The sequence below is a fragment of the Pistacia vera genome, unplaced genomic scaffold (genome assembly GCF_008641045.1).
Source record: "Pistacia vera cultivar Batoury unplaced genomic scaffold, PisVer_v2 Contig69, whole genome shotgun sequence".
Taxonomy (NCBI): domain Eukaryota; kingdom Viridiplantae; phylum Streptophyta; class Magnoliopsida; order Sapindales; family Anacardiaceae; genus Pistacia; species Pistacia vera.
The window spans coordinates 490225-509363 of record NW_022196545.1 but is presented as its reverse complement, the minus strand read 5'-3'; the positions used below and the strand labels follow the sequence as shown (position 1 = coordinate 509363).

Here is a 19139-nt window from a genome sequence, read left to right as displayed (position 1 = left end):
ATGTTAATAGTGACGTTCAATAACATTATCACCAATGCCATAGTGTTACAAAGAATTTTGCCAATTGGTATCTTTTTCCTCCTCAATTCTCCATCAAATTAAGGTCCTCCTCCTTTTATAAGGGCACATTTCACCATCTCTAAGAGCAAATATTAATGCTCTTATCCTTGGATTCCTAATAACATCCTTGTCACTATCCAAATCCCAGTTGGCAAATTTTTTGAGACCAAAGATCACAGCCACATGAATCACAAAAATTAAAAAAGAAGTGGGTCCGGCAGAATGTGATGATGATCCGACGGTTGATCATGACACGTGATTAAGGACCCCCACTGAATATCAAGACCACACAGTAAGGACCACTTAATTAGCCAAAAATAAATAAATAAATATTAAAAGGAATATTAATTAATGTTGTGGTAAATAATTCGGGTTTGCTTTTTTGAGGAATAATTTTCAATCTTCCTCGTGTGTTTCGCCCTATTTTTAAGCCCAGATTTGAGTTCTCTGAATCGTGATTTAAATATTTAATTAAATGGGGTAATTTTAAACCTCCCCTGTGGTTTTAGAAACTGACAACTAAACCCTTAGATTTTAATTTAATTATATCAAACATATATATAGGATATTCCAGTTAACTTATATGTACATCGAGTAATCTTTATAGGTAACTGGTATAATATCCCACCATCATAATCAAAATATATATTTATATATTATTAAATACTAAAATGTGCATCAAATATTTGAACTATATTTCTAAAACAATTTCCAAAATACACGTCAAATGAGTCTATATCATTTTCACATAAACATAGTGTGTATATATATATATATATATATATATATTTTTTTTTTTTTGAAACAGGATATTCGAGTCAACTTGTAACACCTTAACTAATCTTTATAAGTGATTAGTATAAAATCCCACCGTCATAATCCAAACATATATTTATATAATATTAAATACTAAAATACGCATAATTAATTATGTATTTTCTAATTTTAATCGAAAAATTATGTATTTTAAAGCAAGATAATCATTAATTATCTTTTTAAGAACCCTTAGATTTTAATTTGAGACAGGATATTCGAGTCAACTTATATACACCTCGACTAATCTTTATAGGTGACCAGTATAACATTCCATCGTCATAATCCAAACAGATATTTATATATTATTAAATACTAAAATACGTATCAAATATTTGAACTATATTTCTAAAACAATATTCGAAATACAAGTCAAATGAGTCGATATCATTTTCTCATAAACATATTGTAGATATAACATAATTGGACACTTCTGTTTCACTTAAGATTTTTCATCTTCTATTGTAATTAATAAAATAAACAAAGAAGAAATTCTAGGTGTATTTGGTGAGACAGATGACAAAATGGGTACCAAATGTAATTTTCCAGAGAATGGAAAGAGAAACAGGCACGTTTTTCAGCTACTTCGTTGCTATTTCTTCTCTTTCTTCGTTTCTGTGTGCGTGTGAATGAGTTCGTAAAATCGGAAGCGACGACGAAGAAGAAGAAGAAGAAAGAAGAGGAGAGAGACTCAACCCAGAAAGAGAGAGAGAGCAAAACTCAGAGCTAAAGCTAAAACCTTTAAAGCTCAAGCTCGCTCTCTATATATAAAACATCCTTAAGACTCTCTCTTCTCTTCTCTCTGCTCAATTTTCTCTCCCTTATTTATTTTTTGTTTTTTGTTTTTATTTTTGTTTGGTGTCAAAAAACTTGTTGTACCGCAAGACTCTCTCTTCGTATCTCACATTTTCTCTCCCCTCTGCCTCGCCATGTTTTCGTTGAACCGAAGCGCTTTTCTGGTAATATAAATCTAACCCCATTTCTCTGTTTTATTCTTACTTCAAGATCATTGACGTTTTGTGATTGATACAAATCAAGTATAGCCTTAAATTCACTCATCAAAATCGTTTTTTTTTCCTCGCATCAGAAGTACTCCTTTCGTTTATTTTCATTTCTGGGTATTTTGGTTTTACCTCATTTCATTTATTGATAATTGTTTTTGGTGCTATTTATCATATCGGAGTCACCTGATTTTATTTTTATTCTTTTTTTGGGTGATTTTTAGCTTTTTTTTTTTTTTAACTGTTTCAGATTCAAAAGTGTACAAAATTTTCTATTTTTTGATTGAAAATCATTGATCGTATGCGGGTTTGATCTTATAAGCTTTTTAAACCCGGCAAATTTTCAAGTTTTCGCAGAATTTGCTTGATTTCCGTTTCTGGGCCCTCTTTTTTCAGCTCGAAAAATTGATAAATCATATGAAAGCTTTTAAGTTTAAACGATTCCACATCTGAGCTCTCTTGCTTAAGTTCATTGTCAGTAAAAAGATCACATTTTCTAAACTGTTGATCTTGTTTATGCTTAAATTTTGTTTCTTTCTTTGTTGTTATTGAACAGAATAACAAGGGCTTATCAAGCCCTTTGCGTACTACTGATCAAAGAAGCAGAAGATTGCCAACAAAAGTGGTGACTTTTAGCGTTTCTAAGAGGGAGAACGGTAGCCTTGTTATGGAGACCAATAGCTCACCAACCTTCACAGATAGAGACAGCTATGCTGAAGTTGTGGATTCCAAGACGGACGTGAGCGGCGGCGCTCAGGATGTCTACGGTGAGGATACCGCCACTGAAGACCAGCCTGTCACCCCTTGGGCTCTCTCTGTTGCCAGGTACTTATCAAATCATTTATATTAATATAATTTGATGTTACTTTATGTTTAGGATTTAAAAAAGATAATATAAATAAATAAATAAAGTGTATTTGTTTGCTAATTTTGGATTGAAAGTTTTTGTGCGAGTAATGGACCGTGTGGGTCGTCACATCATTTCTTTTTAGTTTGTATTTGTAGACTGAAGTTTGTCGTTGCACTCTTGTTTTAGTGTACTCTAGTTACTACCAAATGAGATTAATTTATTATGATTTATGATTCAATTTGAATATGTCTTTTGAGTCCTAAAACAATTGTAAATGTGACACCACATATAAGTGTATGGCATAATTCATCTTCCTGACTTTTTGTATATGGATGTATTGTAGCATTAAGAGTTGTAAAAGTTTTTTTCTAGACCATTAATTTATTTTACATTTTGCTTGGTTTTCTCCAATACAATATCTATTCTCATGATGATTTTTTTTTTTTGTTGTTGTTGTGGGGCTTTCTTTGCATGTGCTCGATCACGAGTTAAACATTCTTAATTTAGACCACTGGACAACTTTCCCTAGGCATTGTTTGTTATGAATTCAACTGTCGAATCAAATTCATTTCTAATACCTAAATTTCATGAATCTAATTTGATGAGTATGACAAGATTATGAAATTTAATGTTTGGTTTTGTGAACCTATATACACCTTATGTAGACCTTCCTCGGTTAACACCCCAAGGCACATATAACTTGGATATCCATGGTTCATTACTAGTCTTTTATTTTTTGTGACCTTTAAGATCACTGTTTTTAACATCTGTGTAATGCACTACATTTGGATACATAGATTTATAAGAATGGTGTTGTTTTCTTTTGCCAATAAAGAATGGTTTATAATTTTGTCGTTCATTCGTATTAATACATTTTTTATGCTTCAGTGGGTATTCTTTGTTGAGAGATCCTCATCACAACAAAGGGCTTGCCTTCACCTTCAAAGAGAGAAATTCACATTACTTGCGTGGTCTTCTCCCCCCTACAGTTGTTTCACAAGACCTCCAGGTTATCTACCTAGCATTTAAACCCTTTCTTGTTTTCTTTCCTCTTTTTTGGTCCCTTTTGTCTTTTTTTTTTTTCCTTTGGTTTGCCAGATTCATTAGATATTTAACAAACATCTTGCTAATCAACTCTCCAGGTGAAGAAGATGATGCACAATATTCGCCAGTACCAAATTCCCCTGCAAAAGTACATGGCCATGATGGATCTTCAGGTAACATACCGACAATTTATTCTCATAAACTGAAAATCATATGTTGAACACAACCAACTATTTCAATTTTAAAGTTTAACTGAGTATCATCACAATTTTAGAAATACTTCCCAAATTTGACTTCTAATGATTGTTTCCTTCTCTAACATGCATTGCTTTTATACCTATTTGCTAATGCATTTACATGTTCAACTGTGAGTTCACTTCAATGATATATTTCTGAAATTCCTTGTGCCCCTTGATGTCCGGAAGGCGAACTGATTATTTCATTCTATTTATTTCCATCTGTTTCACAGGAGAGAAATCAACGGCTGTTCTACAAGCTTCTCATTGAAAACGTTGAGGAGTTACTTCCAGTTGTCTACACTCCCACTGTTGGTGAAGCTTGCCAAAAATATGGAAGCATCTATGGCCGTCCTCAGGGTCTTTTTATCAGTTTGAATGATAAGTAAGTTTTTGGTTCCTTGTGTTACTGATGGTTGAATTTTTTAATTTAATATTTGTTTACTGTTTGTGTTTATATTGATAAGTACTTTATTTGAAGAGGGAAGGTTCTTGAAGTGTTGAGGAATTGGCCCGAGAAGAATATCCAAGTCATTGTTGTCACTGACGGAGAGCGGATTTTGGGGCTAGGGGATCTTGGCTGTCAGGTATGCTCTACCTGAAGTTGCTTATTAGGACTGTCGTTGATGATATCTATTTATATTTGCCATCGAATTGTGAGATCCGATCACTATATGGATCTCCAACACATGCACTGCCTTTTTTCTCTCTCTCAGTACTCTCCTTTGTAACTTGACGCAATGACCATTCGTTTTCTCAGGGGATGGGAATACCAGTGGGCAAACTTTCTTTATATACTGCTCTTGGAGGAGTTCGTCCTTCCGCTGTAAGTGAACATGATCAACATTATTGGCTTTTTGACATGATTAAGTCAACTACTGTGATTTGTTTCTTTGTGTAGCAATATCTTTTACTGCTCCGCTAAAATGTCTTTATAAGACATTATGGGGTGCTTTCATCATTCTTGTATGATAAGCTAATGGTGTTTTAGTAATCCAGTAGGTTGCTTCAAATTTTCCTTAATGTTATAACTAAGTCAATTGTTGTGAATTTTTCAGTGCTTACCTATAACCATTGATGTCGGGACTAACAATGAGAATTTGTTGAACGATGAGTTCTACATTGGGCTCAGACAAAAGAGAGCTACTGGACAGGTTCTTGATTTTTCTGGCACTGCCCTTCTATTATGCATTTGAGTTCATTTAGGAAGCTGTCTTATTCTATTATGTTTAACTGGCTTTCTTTTCCTTGCTCTAGGAATATGCTGAACTCCTACATGAATTCATGACAGCAGTCAAGCAGAACTATGGGGAGAAAATCCTTATTCAGGTAGTTGGTGATGACTAAGGCCTTAATGAAGTAGTCTGGATTGCAGGTTTTATGATTATATTTGTAGTCTCAATGTTCTCTAAACCTGTTTACCGGATTTGGCAGTTTGAAGACTTTGCAAACCACAATGCTTTTGATCTTCTTGAAAAATATGGCACAACTCATCTTGTATTCAACGACGATATTCAGGTAATTTTTGTTGGGAATTTGTGATACTTTTTATTATTGTTAAGCTTATTGCTGAAATTTGGTTGATAACTATATTTCAGGGGACAGCATCTGTGGTCCTTTCAGGACTTATTTCAGCAATGAAATTTTCTGGAGGAAGCTTAGCTGACCAAAAGTTCTTGTTCCTTGGTGCGGGGGAGGTGAGTTCATAATTTTTTTGTTTTGGAAGTCCTCATTCTGCTTTCTGACTAGTTTTTCAACACACAATAGAGGAGGAAAATCTAAATTAATGTCAGAGTTTGCTAAGTTAACGAGTAGTAAGTAGGAGGCAAAGAATAAAATTGTCTTGCATTAAAATTGAATATGCAATATATGCTATCATTCAATACTTTATGTATATTAATCATTATACCTCCTGGACAGCTTCTCTTGCTAATGTCTATTCCTCTCTCTCTCTCTCTCTCTCTCTCTCTCTCTCTCTCCCCCCTTATTGTATACACAACTGTCACTTATTTTCGCATTTCACTTTCATTGTTTGATAAACAGGCTGGCACTGGAATTGCAGAACTCATAGCCCTTGAGATATCAAAACAGGTTATTACTGTCTATTAGCATAAATCTTTATGCTTCATTTTGGAGATGTACTGTGGACAAGCAGATGTAGAAAAGAATCTTTAACAGCTTTTAAATATAATACTTGATTCTTTCTGCAGACAAATATGCCAGTTGAAGAGGCTCGCAAGAAAGTTTGGCTTGTGGATTCGAAGGTAGAAAAGCCCTGATCTATTTCTTTGCTATGCGAAGTATATTCCTCCTTGTATCTGTTTTCTTGCTTTTCTGCATTAAAATTTGACTGTGTTTTTCTTTTGGTTGCAGGGATTGATTGTCAGTTCTCGCCTAGAATCTCTCCAACATTTCAAAAAGCCCTGGGCACATGAACATGAGCCTGTTAAGGGCCTCGTAGACGTGATCAATGTGCGCAATCTCATTTTATGACTACACATACAGCATCTGCCCCTTGTGTTAAAGTTTCTAAGTCTTTGCATTTTTTCTTGTATTTGTCAGCAAATCAAGCCAACAATTCTGATTGGAACTTCAGGACAAGGACAGACATTTACCAAAGAAGTGGTTGAGGCAATGACGACCTTGAATGAGGTATCTTGTCTGTCATCGTACTCTTGTTAATTAAAACAAGCGTCTTCCGGATGAAGAAACTAACCCATTTTCTTGTGTATAACTGCATGCAGAAACCCATTATTCTTGCTCTTTCCAATCCAACTTCACAATCTGAATGTACTGCAGAAGAAGCTTACACCTGGAGTCAGGTAATGCAAATTATCAGATTCTTCTCCCACTGATAAATATTTTGTCTATTGCTTGTGATCGACTAAAAATGTTAGTGTGAAACTTCGCTTATCCTCGACTTTGTTTTCTGCAGGGCCGTGCGATATTTGCAAGTGGAAGCCCATTTGACCCCGTTGAATACGATGGCAAGGTTTTCATGCCTGGCCAGGTCTGAACTCTTTGGATTTAATGAAGTGTCCTATATAGATTAATATGAAACCGAGGTTGATTTTGTTTATTCTTCGTTTGTCATTCAGGCAAATAATGCATACATTTTCCCTGGATTTGGTCTGGGTCTAATAATGTCTGGTGCCATCCGTGTTCACGATGACATGCTTCTGGCAGCTGGTAAGTGCATAGAGATTTGAACATTTATGAGTTCGCCATGAGTTGCCGAGTGAAATGAGTTAGCAACTTTTGACCGTAGATGTTCTCTACACAGTTGAATATGTTCTCATATATGCATTTTCATGTTTCTTGGCTTGGTACAGCTGAAGCCCTGTCTTCGCAAGTAACTCAGGAGCACTTTGACAAGGGACTCATATATCCACCATTTAGAAACATCCGAAAGATTTCAGCACATATTGCTGCCAATGTAGCCGCAAAAGCTTATGAACTTGGTGAGCCGCCTTTTCTTACATAACTTGTCAACTATATTTTCTCAATGTCGAAGACATTTATCACCGCCGTACTTATCATTCTGCAATTGGTTTACAGGATTGGCTACTCGTCTCCCTCAACCTAAGGATCTGGCGAAGTATGCCGAAAGCTGTATGTACAGCCCTGCCTATCGAAACTACCGGTGAAACAAGAAGAATCTCTTGTAGTACTGCTTATTTGGAGTTAACATTACTCGTTAATTACTAGTTGTCTGTTCTTTTATTTATTTTTCCGTTTACTTGCTGCTCCTCCTAATGTGAAGTCTTGTAAGTTAAGTGGTGGTGGTGGTGGTGGTTATTGGTAGTTGGATTAATCAAAGTCCGAATCAAATCAAATTATAGCATGAAAATGTTGTTCTTGTGGACTTAAAATTTTTACAGAAATGAAATTCAAAGTTTATCAAAGAACGTGTTCGAACTATTTGTTCAATCGCTGATGGAACCTGATCTAATGGTTTAAATCGAGGACTGTGTTATCCTGGTTTTTATATTATTTACACACGAGTAAATGACTTTTCCCATTATTCTAGTGACACTTGTTCACATAAAACGTTGAAAATATATTTTATTACCCAGTTTCAAATACAAATTATATATTCATGTCACCTAATAGAAAATTGACCAATTTTTTAAAGAATCAGCTTCGAGTCTTATCGTATGATCCGTGTTCGACTGAATAGCAGGTTCATAAGTTTTGAATCCATTTTAACCTGATTTATATTGGACTCATTTTTCAACTTGTTTTCGGATAGGTTCACGTTTCGAATCGGATATTTTGTCCGCCCCTAACGAGTATTGCATTCTCCTTCAAGAAATTTGGGTAATTGTTAAATTTGTTATTCTAAAAACCGGTTCGGTTGTTAGGTACCCTTAGAGCATGACCTGAATATTCGGGTCCGGTGGGTCGAGTATGCAAATGTCCAAACCTGTTCGGGTTTTGAACACCCTAGGTGATACCCGCCCCAACCCTGCTCTCAAAAATCCAGGGTTGGGGCGACATCTTAACGGGTTAGGCCAACTCTGGAAATTGCCAACTCTATCTAAAAGCCTTGAATCAGGGTGGGGTTAAGCCTAAACTTATGGCAATCATGAATTGGGCTTGAAGCCCATAACCTTTGAATTATAATTTTATCTTTGAATTATGATTCGAAGGAGCAGTGTTATTGTTCCATCTTGATTTATTTTTATTTTCCCATTTTGTGTTTTACTTATTAAAGATAATTACTAAAAATATAGATAAAATTGTTCATTGGATTAGAAAAGCACTTTTGAAGTTTTATCAGGGTGTTTAGAGTCCGTTTGGTACGACTTCTGTGAAAAGAGCTTAAGGAATAAGGGCTTATCAGAGTAGAGCTTTTATGAAAATTTTGTTAGTCGTTTTTTGTTAAGAAAATGTAAAAGAGCTTTCCAATATTAATTTACCAAAAAGGGTTTTAATATACAAGAATAGATCAAGAGAAATTTAAAAGATTGAATAGGGATATTTTTGAAATTTCAAAATTTTTAATAACCTCAAAAAGAGCTTATGAAAGAAGCTCAAATTCAATCATATAAACACTTTTGAAAGTATTTAAAGGATTAAAAAAATCTTTTGGAAAGGGGAAAAACCCAACCAAACGACTCTTATAGGGCCTGTTTGGTAGATTATTTGAAAAATGTTATTTTAAAAAAGTTTTTTAAATTGAGTTGAATTGGATTAAATCGAATAGGATCAGATTTTGAAAATGTGTTTGATAAAATATCTGAAAATTATATCAGAGTTTGCTAAAATGTTAGAATAGTTGTTAAGTACATTTTTTTTAAAGAGGTTTTTAAGACAATAGTTGTTTGGTACATTTTTATGAAAATATTTATTATTATTTTAACCCCCCACATGTGTTAATTTAGCTAAACACCCCCAATGATAGTTTAAAAATTAACAAAAGCACCCTATCCATCCAAGAGAACAGCCAGCCACTGATCATCACCGTCGGATGGCAACCGACAGTCGCTAGAATAGTGCACGATCGCACAGATCTAGCAGTTCGTGTGCCGATATGGCCGTTTCTGGCCATATCCTCTGTGGATCTAGCTAGAAACAGCTAGATCGGTGCACGACTGGTCAAATCCGATCGGTCATGCACCGTTCTGGCCACATTGACCAGCGGTGATGGTCTTGGGTGGATTAATTTTCACATTGGAAGGAGAGAAAAATGAGAAGGAGAGAAAGAAAAAAGTGTTTTGAGTTGAATAGAGTTAGATAGAAAAATGTTTTCAACTAAATAGAGTTGAATAATCTAAAAACAAGTCCTTTCTCTTTTTATTTTTAGACAGAAAAATATTATTTGATTTGGATTAATTTTTAAAATAATAATCTCAATAAGTAAACAAACACATATCTTATTTTTTAATCTAAATAGGATTAGAGAATAATAATTCGGAATAATGTGACGAACAGGGGTTATATTTTCATAAGCACTTTCTCTATAAACTCTATTCCAATAAGTCTTGCCAAATTATTTAGAAGAAATTCTTATAAGACAGAAAAGTGGTCAACTCTCAACTTCATATACCTCTCTCTTTCTAAATTCAACATCATTTCTTTTTTCAAAGTGTTTATTTTTCTAATCAATTTTTCTACATTTTGACTCCAACAAATAGTCCAATAAATTGTTTTTTTTTTTTTTTTTCCTTATCTTTCACTCTCAATCCTTTTCTTGATTAGAAAATATTTAATTAAAAACTTGGAATAATGCTTATCTCTTGACTGATTTGAATTATTAAATATGACATAATCTTCTACTAATTTTGAATCTAAAGCAAACCCAATAATGGCTTCATGAAAATGATTCTATAAATGTTTGGATCCTCTTTATTAATGTCATAATCATATCATAATAATCATATAAATTTGCTATCAAAAATATCCTTTGAGGATATGCTATCCAAATTCCAAACCACCCTTTTCTTTCTCTTTTAATTTTCTTTTTATTATTAAAAATGAGCGGTCATCGTTGGTTTACAAACCCTAAACTTGAAGGCAACCGAAGTAAATATCTAACTATTGACTTCATATATTCTAGAATTAAAAGTCTACGATTGAGTATTTACATTTCATATATATATATATATATTATTTTTATAATTAAGGATGTCCGAGTCAGCTCATATGTATCTCAACTAATATCTCAAAATCTTATAACTACTAATCGAGTAAGAGCTTTAGTGTTTACCGTTATTAGCAACTAAAAAGGGATACAAACTCAAGACTTCTTGAGTAATACGCCCAAGAGTCTTTATCGAACTACTTGACTATTCAGAAATAATTATATATTAAAATTTTCAGAATATATGTATTGGTAATTTTCTATATATATAAAATGAGTTCGACTAGGCATGCTCAAGCCTACTGGTTTATAAGAGGGGGTAATCCTCCCATTCAACAATGTCTTATTGAGTGAAGAGTTAAGCCCACCTCAAATTCTATCATAGTATCAGAGTCCAGGTTCAGTTAAGCTGAATGCTTGATCAATGGATGAGAAGTTAGAGTCGACAACTACCTTCAATAACAGGCATGACCCAACATATGAGTTTAACCGTGAAAAAAAAATTGAAGTCCTATACTGATTAGACACACTCAAACCTATTGATTTATAAAAAAGATAATTCTTCAATTTAATAAGATCTTATTTGACGAGCACTCAAACCCACTTCAAATTCTACAAATGGTAAGCACAAGAGGCAATAGTATAATTTATTGACTTGGAATCTAAGGCGGCTTCATGTTTTCGATAGGGCCAGACTTAAACGAGAATAAGTTGTTGAGATTTGGTCAAACACTCGAGACTCCCAAATCACAACAATATTATAGGAGAAAACATGCTTTTTATTGAATTATTTGTAGTTTTACTTATAATTTTAGGTTATTAATTACTCTCTAATTAATTTCCACATCAAATCTAATTAATTGTACTTAACCAAGTCTAAATATTTTTTTTCTTATATTTTATTTCAACTTGGACTTAATTAAAGAAAGTATATGACAAAATATCTTAATTAATTAATATTATTAATTTTTTAAAGTAAAGATATCACATGGAAAAAGGTGATAATCCAACAATTGTGTTCACATTCAAAGATTAAAAAAAAATATATATTAAAATATTAAAATAATGATAAAGTCTTTGCTCAGAGATTCCTGGAAGTTCATTCTCTTAAGATAACATTCTTTATATTCTTTTCTTCATTGAAAGTATAAAAGGGGGAAAGGCTCATTCAATCTATGTTATCCTTGTTTTATAACCGTCCATCAAATGAAAAGATATTTTATTTTTTATTACTTTAAAATAAACATACACATAATAAGTTTAAAGGGAACCAAATTTTCAATCTATGGTAATATAAATACGATGAGTTATAAACCACCATCCGGTAACCTGATTGTAAAAGAATTTAGGAGATTCCATGAGCTTTGGAGTTCTAATTCCTCTAAATACTAATAAGAGTAATCACTGAGGCTCTTACTTGACCAGTAGTTTCAAGACTCCGGGAGATTAGTTGAGATTCACATAAATTAACCCAAAAACCCCTGATTATTTAAAAAAAAAAAACGATGAGTTATAGATAATATTATATGTCATTAATTGAGTGAAATACGAGACAAATCATATGTTGGAATTGGCGACCACTTCGATAATAAATGGGTTTGCTTATAAGGGGCGACACACATGGGGTCTTGCTTCCCGGTGAGTGAGCGGTGGGTCTCAAGGGGCAACACCCCAGGACCATAAGCGGTTATATAAACACATTATTTTTTTGTATGAGTGATATGAAAAATCATAACAAACACGATGAGTTATAGATAGTATTATATGTCATTAATCGAGTGAAATACGAGACAAATCATGTGTTGGAATTGGTGACCACTTCAATAATAATGGGTTCGCTCATAAGGGGCAATGCACATGGAGTCTTGCTCCCCTGTAAGCAGGCGGGGGGTCTTAGGGGTTAGCACCCCGAGACCGTAAGCAGTTATCTAAATACATAATTTTCTTATATGAGTGATATAGAAAATCAAAATAAATATATTTATTGTAACGAGAGAGATGAGCTAATATTGAAACAATATTAACTCTATTAGACACAACCCAGATTGGTAGATTTGAGTAAATCAAGATAAATCGCACATATTTTTTTCCTTTATTAATTCAGTATTTGTATATGGTTGATTTTTTTTTTATTCCGAACGCTTTTTAGTTCTTTCATAACTATTAATCATACATTAAGAATTTTAATTTAAAATTTAATATGTTTTTGAAAATGACTTAAATAAGAAGTAATATTCAGTATTTATAAATAAAAAAGTAAATTTAATGACTAAAAAAATGCGTTGTAAAAGTTTGTAGAGCCTTGACTTGACTTGGAGTTGGATTTGCTTTATCCAGTCTTTCCACAAAGCATGTGCCGACACGTTGCATGCGCAAAAAAGCCAATCTGATGCCTCCACGTGTCGGTACAACGTCAACTTTTAGTCTTTGTCTTAAGATGAGCTACTTTATGAATAGAGATAGACATCTTAACGATATTATAGTATTTTAATTAAATATTAAAAAAAATATATATTCTATCAAACATAGAATTGGGTCCATAAATCATTTGACTACAAATCTAGAATATTATTTTTATAATGTCCCATTTTGGGAATAATTTAATTATATTTAACTCAATTTATTCAGATTTATATGATAATCTAATTTATTTCGTGAGATTATTTAAAAATAAATAAATAAAAATTACTAGTTATTTAGTAATAAAAATTGTGAAGATTTTTATAGTTTTAAATTAGTAATGTAGATCTTATTGTAAGAAAGATTTAAGTCAAAATTATAAAATAAATATAAATAATTTTTTGATATGTCAACACTTTAAATAAGTTAAAAAATAATATTTATCGACTTCAAATACACGTAAGATAGTTTACTTAATTAGTTAGCATAAGCTCTTCTTAAATTAAGATTGATATTTAATCAGATTAGGTATAAGTTAAGATTATAAGATAATATAATGTTGTTAATGGAAGCTAAAAGATTTATAATCGTATTATTATATTGTCAAACTTGATCCTAATCAATTTTTAATACAAAAACAAAGTAGATGATAATAACATATAATAATATTTTTTTTGCTAATTAAATTCTTTAATCAAGAATAAATCCTTGAACGTTACCTCTTATCTTATCTTGAAACCCACTTGACCAAAGAGGTAATAAAATAAAATAAAATAAAATAAAATTAAAAGCCCTTTTTAACTTTATAATTATCATTATACAAGGATAATTTAGAATAAGTGATTGTTATCTTTTAAAAAGATAAGATAAACAACCATTTATTAAAATTATTTTAACAATGATATTTTTTTTTTAGGTAATTAAGATATTTAAACCTACATTGAAGTATGTCTAATGTTTAGAGCCATGAAATATTAAGGATGATATTTATGCTTTGATAAATATAAGTTATCCATATCCATATCCACTATGTGTATTTAAATATAAAATAAATTATGCATTTATTTTTAAAAAATATTTGGACTAACTATAAATATTAATTATTATTTTTTTTCTAATTTCAACCCTTGCACTTGTTAATTGTTATGATATTTGGGATCAAGAGCTTGAGTGGATCTAATAATATTATAGGATAAATTTCAACAAGTGAATTTAATTATGAAAATAAAATATTTTGTTAAATAGAATTTAATTAATTTGTGTGACATGACAACTAATCAATAATGAAGTTTTTAAAGCATTTGAAGCAAAAGATTTTGAGAGGAACACAATAATTAAAATTAATCCGCGTGGAATAGGCGGATTAAAAAAAAAAAAAAAAGAAGGAAAGCCCAATTAAAATAATGCCACGTGTGCGGTCATCCCTTCAACAAAATCCTTTCCTTAAGGCTTAAACCCCACATAAAGACGTGGGCCACCTCAGCTCCACGTGGCCTCCCGTCCGTCGTTAAAACATCCCCTAGCATTTTTCAAAGAAAAATGTCTAGTTCAATAACTTTTTATTTATTTTATTTCATTTTTTATAAGAAGAAAATTTCGACTTAATCTTAATTATTTTATTCCTTAAAGGTGCATATATCAAGAAGGACATAAAATTTCAATAATTATTCGATATTAATTAAACAATTCAACTAATTAGTGATTTTAATTAGGTGGTTAAATAGTTCAATAAAAACTTTTAAATGTATTATTTAAGAGGTTCTAAATGTGAGTCTTTTTTTTATTGTTAACAAAAGTAATTATTAGAGTTTTTACCTAATCGATAATTCTAGAGTTTTAAAAAATTAATTGAGCTGTATATAAATTGATCCAGATATTACCGTAAAAAAAAAAAAAAAAAAGTGATTTTAAAATCTCTTTTAAAAATTTTCATGAGAAAAAGAAATTGGAATTTTACGCGTTTAACCAAGCTCGTAAAGATGATGTATGAAAAACACAAGCCGGTTTCTACACGTAACAAAAAGGGCATTTTGGTCAGAGAAGAAAACATGTTTCTGAGTTCTGACAACAACTGAAGTCTTTACATCCCCATACATTTCGCTAGATTTGGATAATCTTTTTGTCCGAAATATTATCCTCACCACTCATTTCCATAAATAAAGCCAGATAAAAATGTCACCAAATTGACTCAAAATTATTTTCTAGTACTGGAAATGATTATTTATCACTTTTAAAATAATAATATACATAAGCAAAGTTTAATTATAATAATTTTAAAATAATAATATTTTTTTAATAAATATAAGATAATGTAAAATACACTCTTGTATTTATAATAATTTATATTACTCTTTATTTCTATTTAGTCGATTTAAAATAAAATTATAAAGATTAAAAAAATGCAAGTAATAAGATCTCTTATTGTATTTAAAGGTTGATTGATTTTTTTTTTTAACAATTAATATTGGTTTATGATATTTGAAATAAGACACAAAGAAATAGATATTTATCCAATATTATATACCAAAAAAGAAAAATCATAATGAAGGCACAATGTTTCTAAATATAAATAATATGCTAATTATCATTTATTTTTTTCTAGATAATTAAAAAAAACATTTATATATGTATGTTAGGTAGGGAATTATATAAAATATACAATAATATTTAAAGGCATGTCAAACAATTGCTTTAATTACTTAAAACCCAAATCACATTTTACAATATATGGTGTAATTTATATTTTATTAAATAAATAATTTAAACATCATGCTTTAAAAAAAAACGAAATTAATAAAAACAAAATCAACAACAACAACCAAGTCAGGTCATGGACGTTATCTTCTTTAAAAAGGACAAATCAGTCATTTCACTCCACCTAACCAGCGTTCCACCCCAAATCTCTATTTCCTCTTCCCTTCCCAACTTTGATATTCCTATTTTACCCTTCACTCTCCCATAAATTTCTCTACTCATCTCTCTGACGCCCTCTCATTCCTTCGCCATGCAAGCCCCCCTTCTCTCTCTGCAACCCGTTCGTTTACTCAACTGATTATTAATTAATTAATTTTAAGATTGATTGATTAATTAATTAATCTTTCGAGATTTTTATTCGACTTGGCGGTGGGGTGACTCAGTGCATGAGTTGAAGATGACGCGGCGGTGCTCGCATTGCAGCAACAACGGACACAACTCACGGACGTGTCCCACGCGCGGCGGGGGAGGAGGATGCGGCGTCGCGTCGATGAGCTGCGGCGGTGTGAAGTTGTTCGGTGTGAGGTTGACGGACGGGTCGATCATAAAGAAGAGCGCGAGTATGGGGAACTTATCGGCCTTGCATTACCATAGCTCGTCTTCCGCTGCCGCTTCACCGAATCCGGACTCGCCGTTATCGGATCACGTGCGTGACCCGACGCATATAACCGACGGTTACTTGTCCGATGACCCGACCCACGCGTCTTGTTCCACCAATCGGCGTGGAGAGAGAAAGAAAGGTTAGATGCGTTTTATATTAAAGCAATGGCATTTCTGTAATTAATGGGTTTATTTTTTGCTATTTTAAGAATTTTGAGGCGTTTAAGGATTTTTTTTTTTTGGGTTAATTTTAAATTTGATGATATGTTTTTATTTTTATTTTTTTTATATTGATAAATATTATAATGAAATCAATTTATTTCACACAATATTTTATGGTTTTTTTTTTTTTAATGATTGATGAAATAAATTTTTTATTTGATATTTTATGGTAGTATTTTATTTTGTTACATAATTAATGAACTATTTTGTTCTTTTAATTATCTTAATTTTTTCTTTTTTTAATAACCCAGGAATCTAGCAACTTGATAGCAAGTTTATAGCAATTAATATCAATTACCAACAAAATGGTTACAAAATTTAAGGTCAACAAAGAAAATAAATTTCATATTTGGAGCTTTTGAATGAATTCTAATGTCTTCTTACTCTTGAAGAAATGTGAAGTCAGCGGTAGAAAAGTTCTTGTTTGCTACACTTTGAAGGTCCTCATGACCAGGACTATGAATTTATCTGATATGCTACCTTATTGTAATTCATGGATGACTGGGGGGATTGTTGAGTTTTAGCTCAATTTTCCATTTTTATGATGATCAATTGTTGCTTGGTTTTGTTTGCTAGAGAGTTGTTTTGAGTTAGCTTTGATGGATTTTCTGTTAATGTCGAGAACGATGCATGAACTTCAACCATTGTTTGAGTCCACCCTTCTTTCTTGACCAAAGTCAACTCATACTGTCTTGTTATTATATTCTGGGGTTGTAGTTTTTCAATTTGACTTGACTAGTTGCTTGCGTTGGTATTCAGGAATATGAGCAAGATTGTGGTGATATTAAATTGCTTTGAAGGACCGAGGTCTCTGATAAGTACCTTGTTTGGTTTTTGATGAACCTCTCTGAGTCATTTGTAAATACGTTTCCGGTTTAATGGATTCTAAGATGGACTTGTAATGTGCCTGAGCTTAGAAGTTCGAATTGCTTCTTTGCACATGTTGATGATATTGCACTCTGTATATTAAGCTGGTTTTGTCAAATTTCTCTTTGCTTTTCATGCATTTGATTAGCACATTCGAGAGCTTTTTCGTTCTTTCTGCGCAACAAGATTGCAGTATGGTTACCTTTCAAAGTTCTGCTTGTGTTTTCACCTGATATTTGCTTTCAGATCTAGGAATCTACTTTTGACTAAGCAACAAACAACACTTAGTTTATTCAGTTTAGCTCACTGTATCGTTACCATGTCCTTTTATCTTCAAAGCCATGGTAGACTTTTTGTACCTTATACATTTGGTTGCTATATTCAGAGGATAAGAGTATCTTGTCTTACGGATTTTGACAAAGAAATGTGCCCTTCTTTTTTTATTCTCTCGGTTTTTCCTATGCATTCCTTTGTTTTTTTCAATCTTCTTTTGATTGTTATGTAGAATAAAATCCAGGGTGTAAGGCAAGACGCCTGTGGTGTTGTATTACTTGCAGCTTAATTCTCTTGCAAATTTAGCTTGTTTTGAAGGCGGAATAATATTCTGTATTAGTAGCAATTAGAGATTATTCCTTATCTGAACTGGATTTGACGTGTAGGTACTCCATGGACGGAAGAGGAGCATCGTTTGTTTTTAGTTGGCCTTCAGAAATTAGGGAAGGGTGACTGGCGTGGTATATCACGAAATTTTGTTGTGTCAAGGACTCCAACTCAGGTAGCAAGTCATGCACAGAAGTATTTCATCCGGCAGACTAATGCCACCCGAAGAAAGAGGCGTACCAGCCTTTTTGACATGGTTGCTGATGATATGGTTAGTCTCGCTTCTTTATATTGATTTTTTCATATTGCACTTGCTTGAATATAGATGTTGTCTGGTTGCAATTTGACATTTAGCTTTATGTTTGCCGTGTTACCAGTTATTAGATATGTCGATTCATGGAAGGAAGATTTGGTGATACTTAATGAATTTTTTTATTTTTTTCAGGACACTGATACCCCGCCGGTGCCAGAAGAACAAGTGTTACGTACTTCACCTCTGGCAAGGGAAACTGATAATAGCAGCTCACTGCCCTCTCTAAATCTTTCCCTGAACACAGAATTTGAACCCATGGAAGCTAAAGACACAGTAAAAGAACCTGAAGAAACTCTGATCGGATCAAATGGGTTTGGTCAAATGGGTCCTGGTTTCTTGCCGGCGTATATACCAGTCCCTTACCCGTTCTGGCCGCCAAACACAGCCTGCCTGGAAGAAGATAAGGAAGCAGAGGCATCTCATCCTCACCAGATTTTAAAGCCGATTCCAATGCTTGCCAAGGAACCTGTCAACGTGGATGAACTAGTTGGCATGTCTCAGCTCTGTTTAGGAGAGACGGGGAGAGGCTTGAGAGAGCCTTCGCCGCTGTCCTTAAAACTGCTGGGAGAGCCATCGAGGCAGTCAGCGTTCCACACGAATGCCCCGGTGAGAAGTTAGGAATTAAGCAAGGGAAAGACTAGCTCCATACAAGCAGTTTGAATTGGTGGGAATGATGGAATTTTGTTACCCTTCTGGGTAAATCTTCCCTTTTTGTACAATTATATGTTCTCCAAGACACATCTTGTGTTTTTTTTTTTCCTCTTTGATAGTATGAAGTTTTGCTGTTCCTTAA

At 32.7% G+C, this 19139-nt stretch overlaps 2 protein-coding genes across 2 annotated transcripts; both read left to right on the top strand.

Annotated features, from left to right (window-relative positions):
- The first annotated feature begins 1495 nt into the window (after window positions 1-1495).
- Window positions 1496-7731, top strand: LOC116113737 (NADP-dependent malic enzyme-like). Its single transcript, XM_031399898.1, has 20 exons — window positions 1496-1832; window positions 2431-2699; window positions 3613-3733; window positions 3867-3941; window positions 4238-4389; window positions 4486-4591; window positions 4765-4830; window positions 5063-5158; window positions 5262-5333; window positions 5439-5522; window positions 5603-5701; window positions 6048-6095; window positions 6215-6268; window positions 6378-6476; window positions 6567-6656; window positions 6749-6826; window positions 6940-7014; window positions 7103-7193; window positions 7337-7465; window positions 7563-7731. Exons 1-20 carry the CDS (start codon window positions 1803-1805, stop codon window positions 7649-7651), a joined length of 1923 nt encoding a protein of 640 aa, XP_031255758.1. The 5' UTR covers window positions 1496-1802; the 3' UTR covers window positions 7652-7731.
- An 8227-nt stretch (window positions 7732-15958) lies between these two features.
- LOC116113739 (transcription factor MYBS3-like) lies at window positions 15959-19139 on the top strand. The gene is made up of 3 exons (XM_031399899.1): window positions 15959-16484; window positions 18093-18304; window positions 18479-19139. The coding sequence occupies exons 1-3, from the start codon at window positions 16142-16144 to the stop codon at window positions 18962-18964; spliced, it is 1041 nt and encodes a 346-aa protein (XP_031255759.1). The 5' UTR covers window positions 15959-16141; the 3' UTR covers window positions 18965-19139.

What these genes read in the sequence shown, in the direction of transcription:
- LOC116113739 (XM_031399899.1), top strand. Translation starts at nt 16,142, where the DNA reads ATGACGCGGCGGTGCTCGCATTGCAGCAACAACGGACACAACTCACGG. An exon ending in GCGTGGAGAGAGAAAGAAAG is followed by an intron (nt 16,485 to 18,092) that starts GTTAGATGCGTT and finishes TTTGACGTGTAG; the next exon opens with GTACTCCATGGACGGAAGAG. An exon ending in ACATGGTTGCTGATGATATG is followed by an intron (nt 18,305 to 18,478) that starts GTTAGTCTCGCT and finishes TATTTTTTTCAG; the next exon opens with GACACTGATACCCCGCCGGT.
- LOC116113737 (XM_031399898.1), top strand. Translation starts at nt 1,803, where the DNA reads ATGTTTTCGTTGAACCGAAGCGCTTTTCTG. An exon ending in TGGGCTCTCTCTGTTGCCAG is followed by an intron (nt 2,700 to 3,612) that starts GTACTTATCAAA and finishes TTTATGCTTCAG; the next exon opens with TGGGTATTCTTTGTTGAGAG. An exon ending in CAATGACGACCTTGAATGAG is followed by an intron (nt 6,657 to 6,748) that starts GTATCTTGTCTG and finishes AACTGCATGCAG; the next exon opens with AAACCCATTATTCTTGCTCT.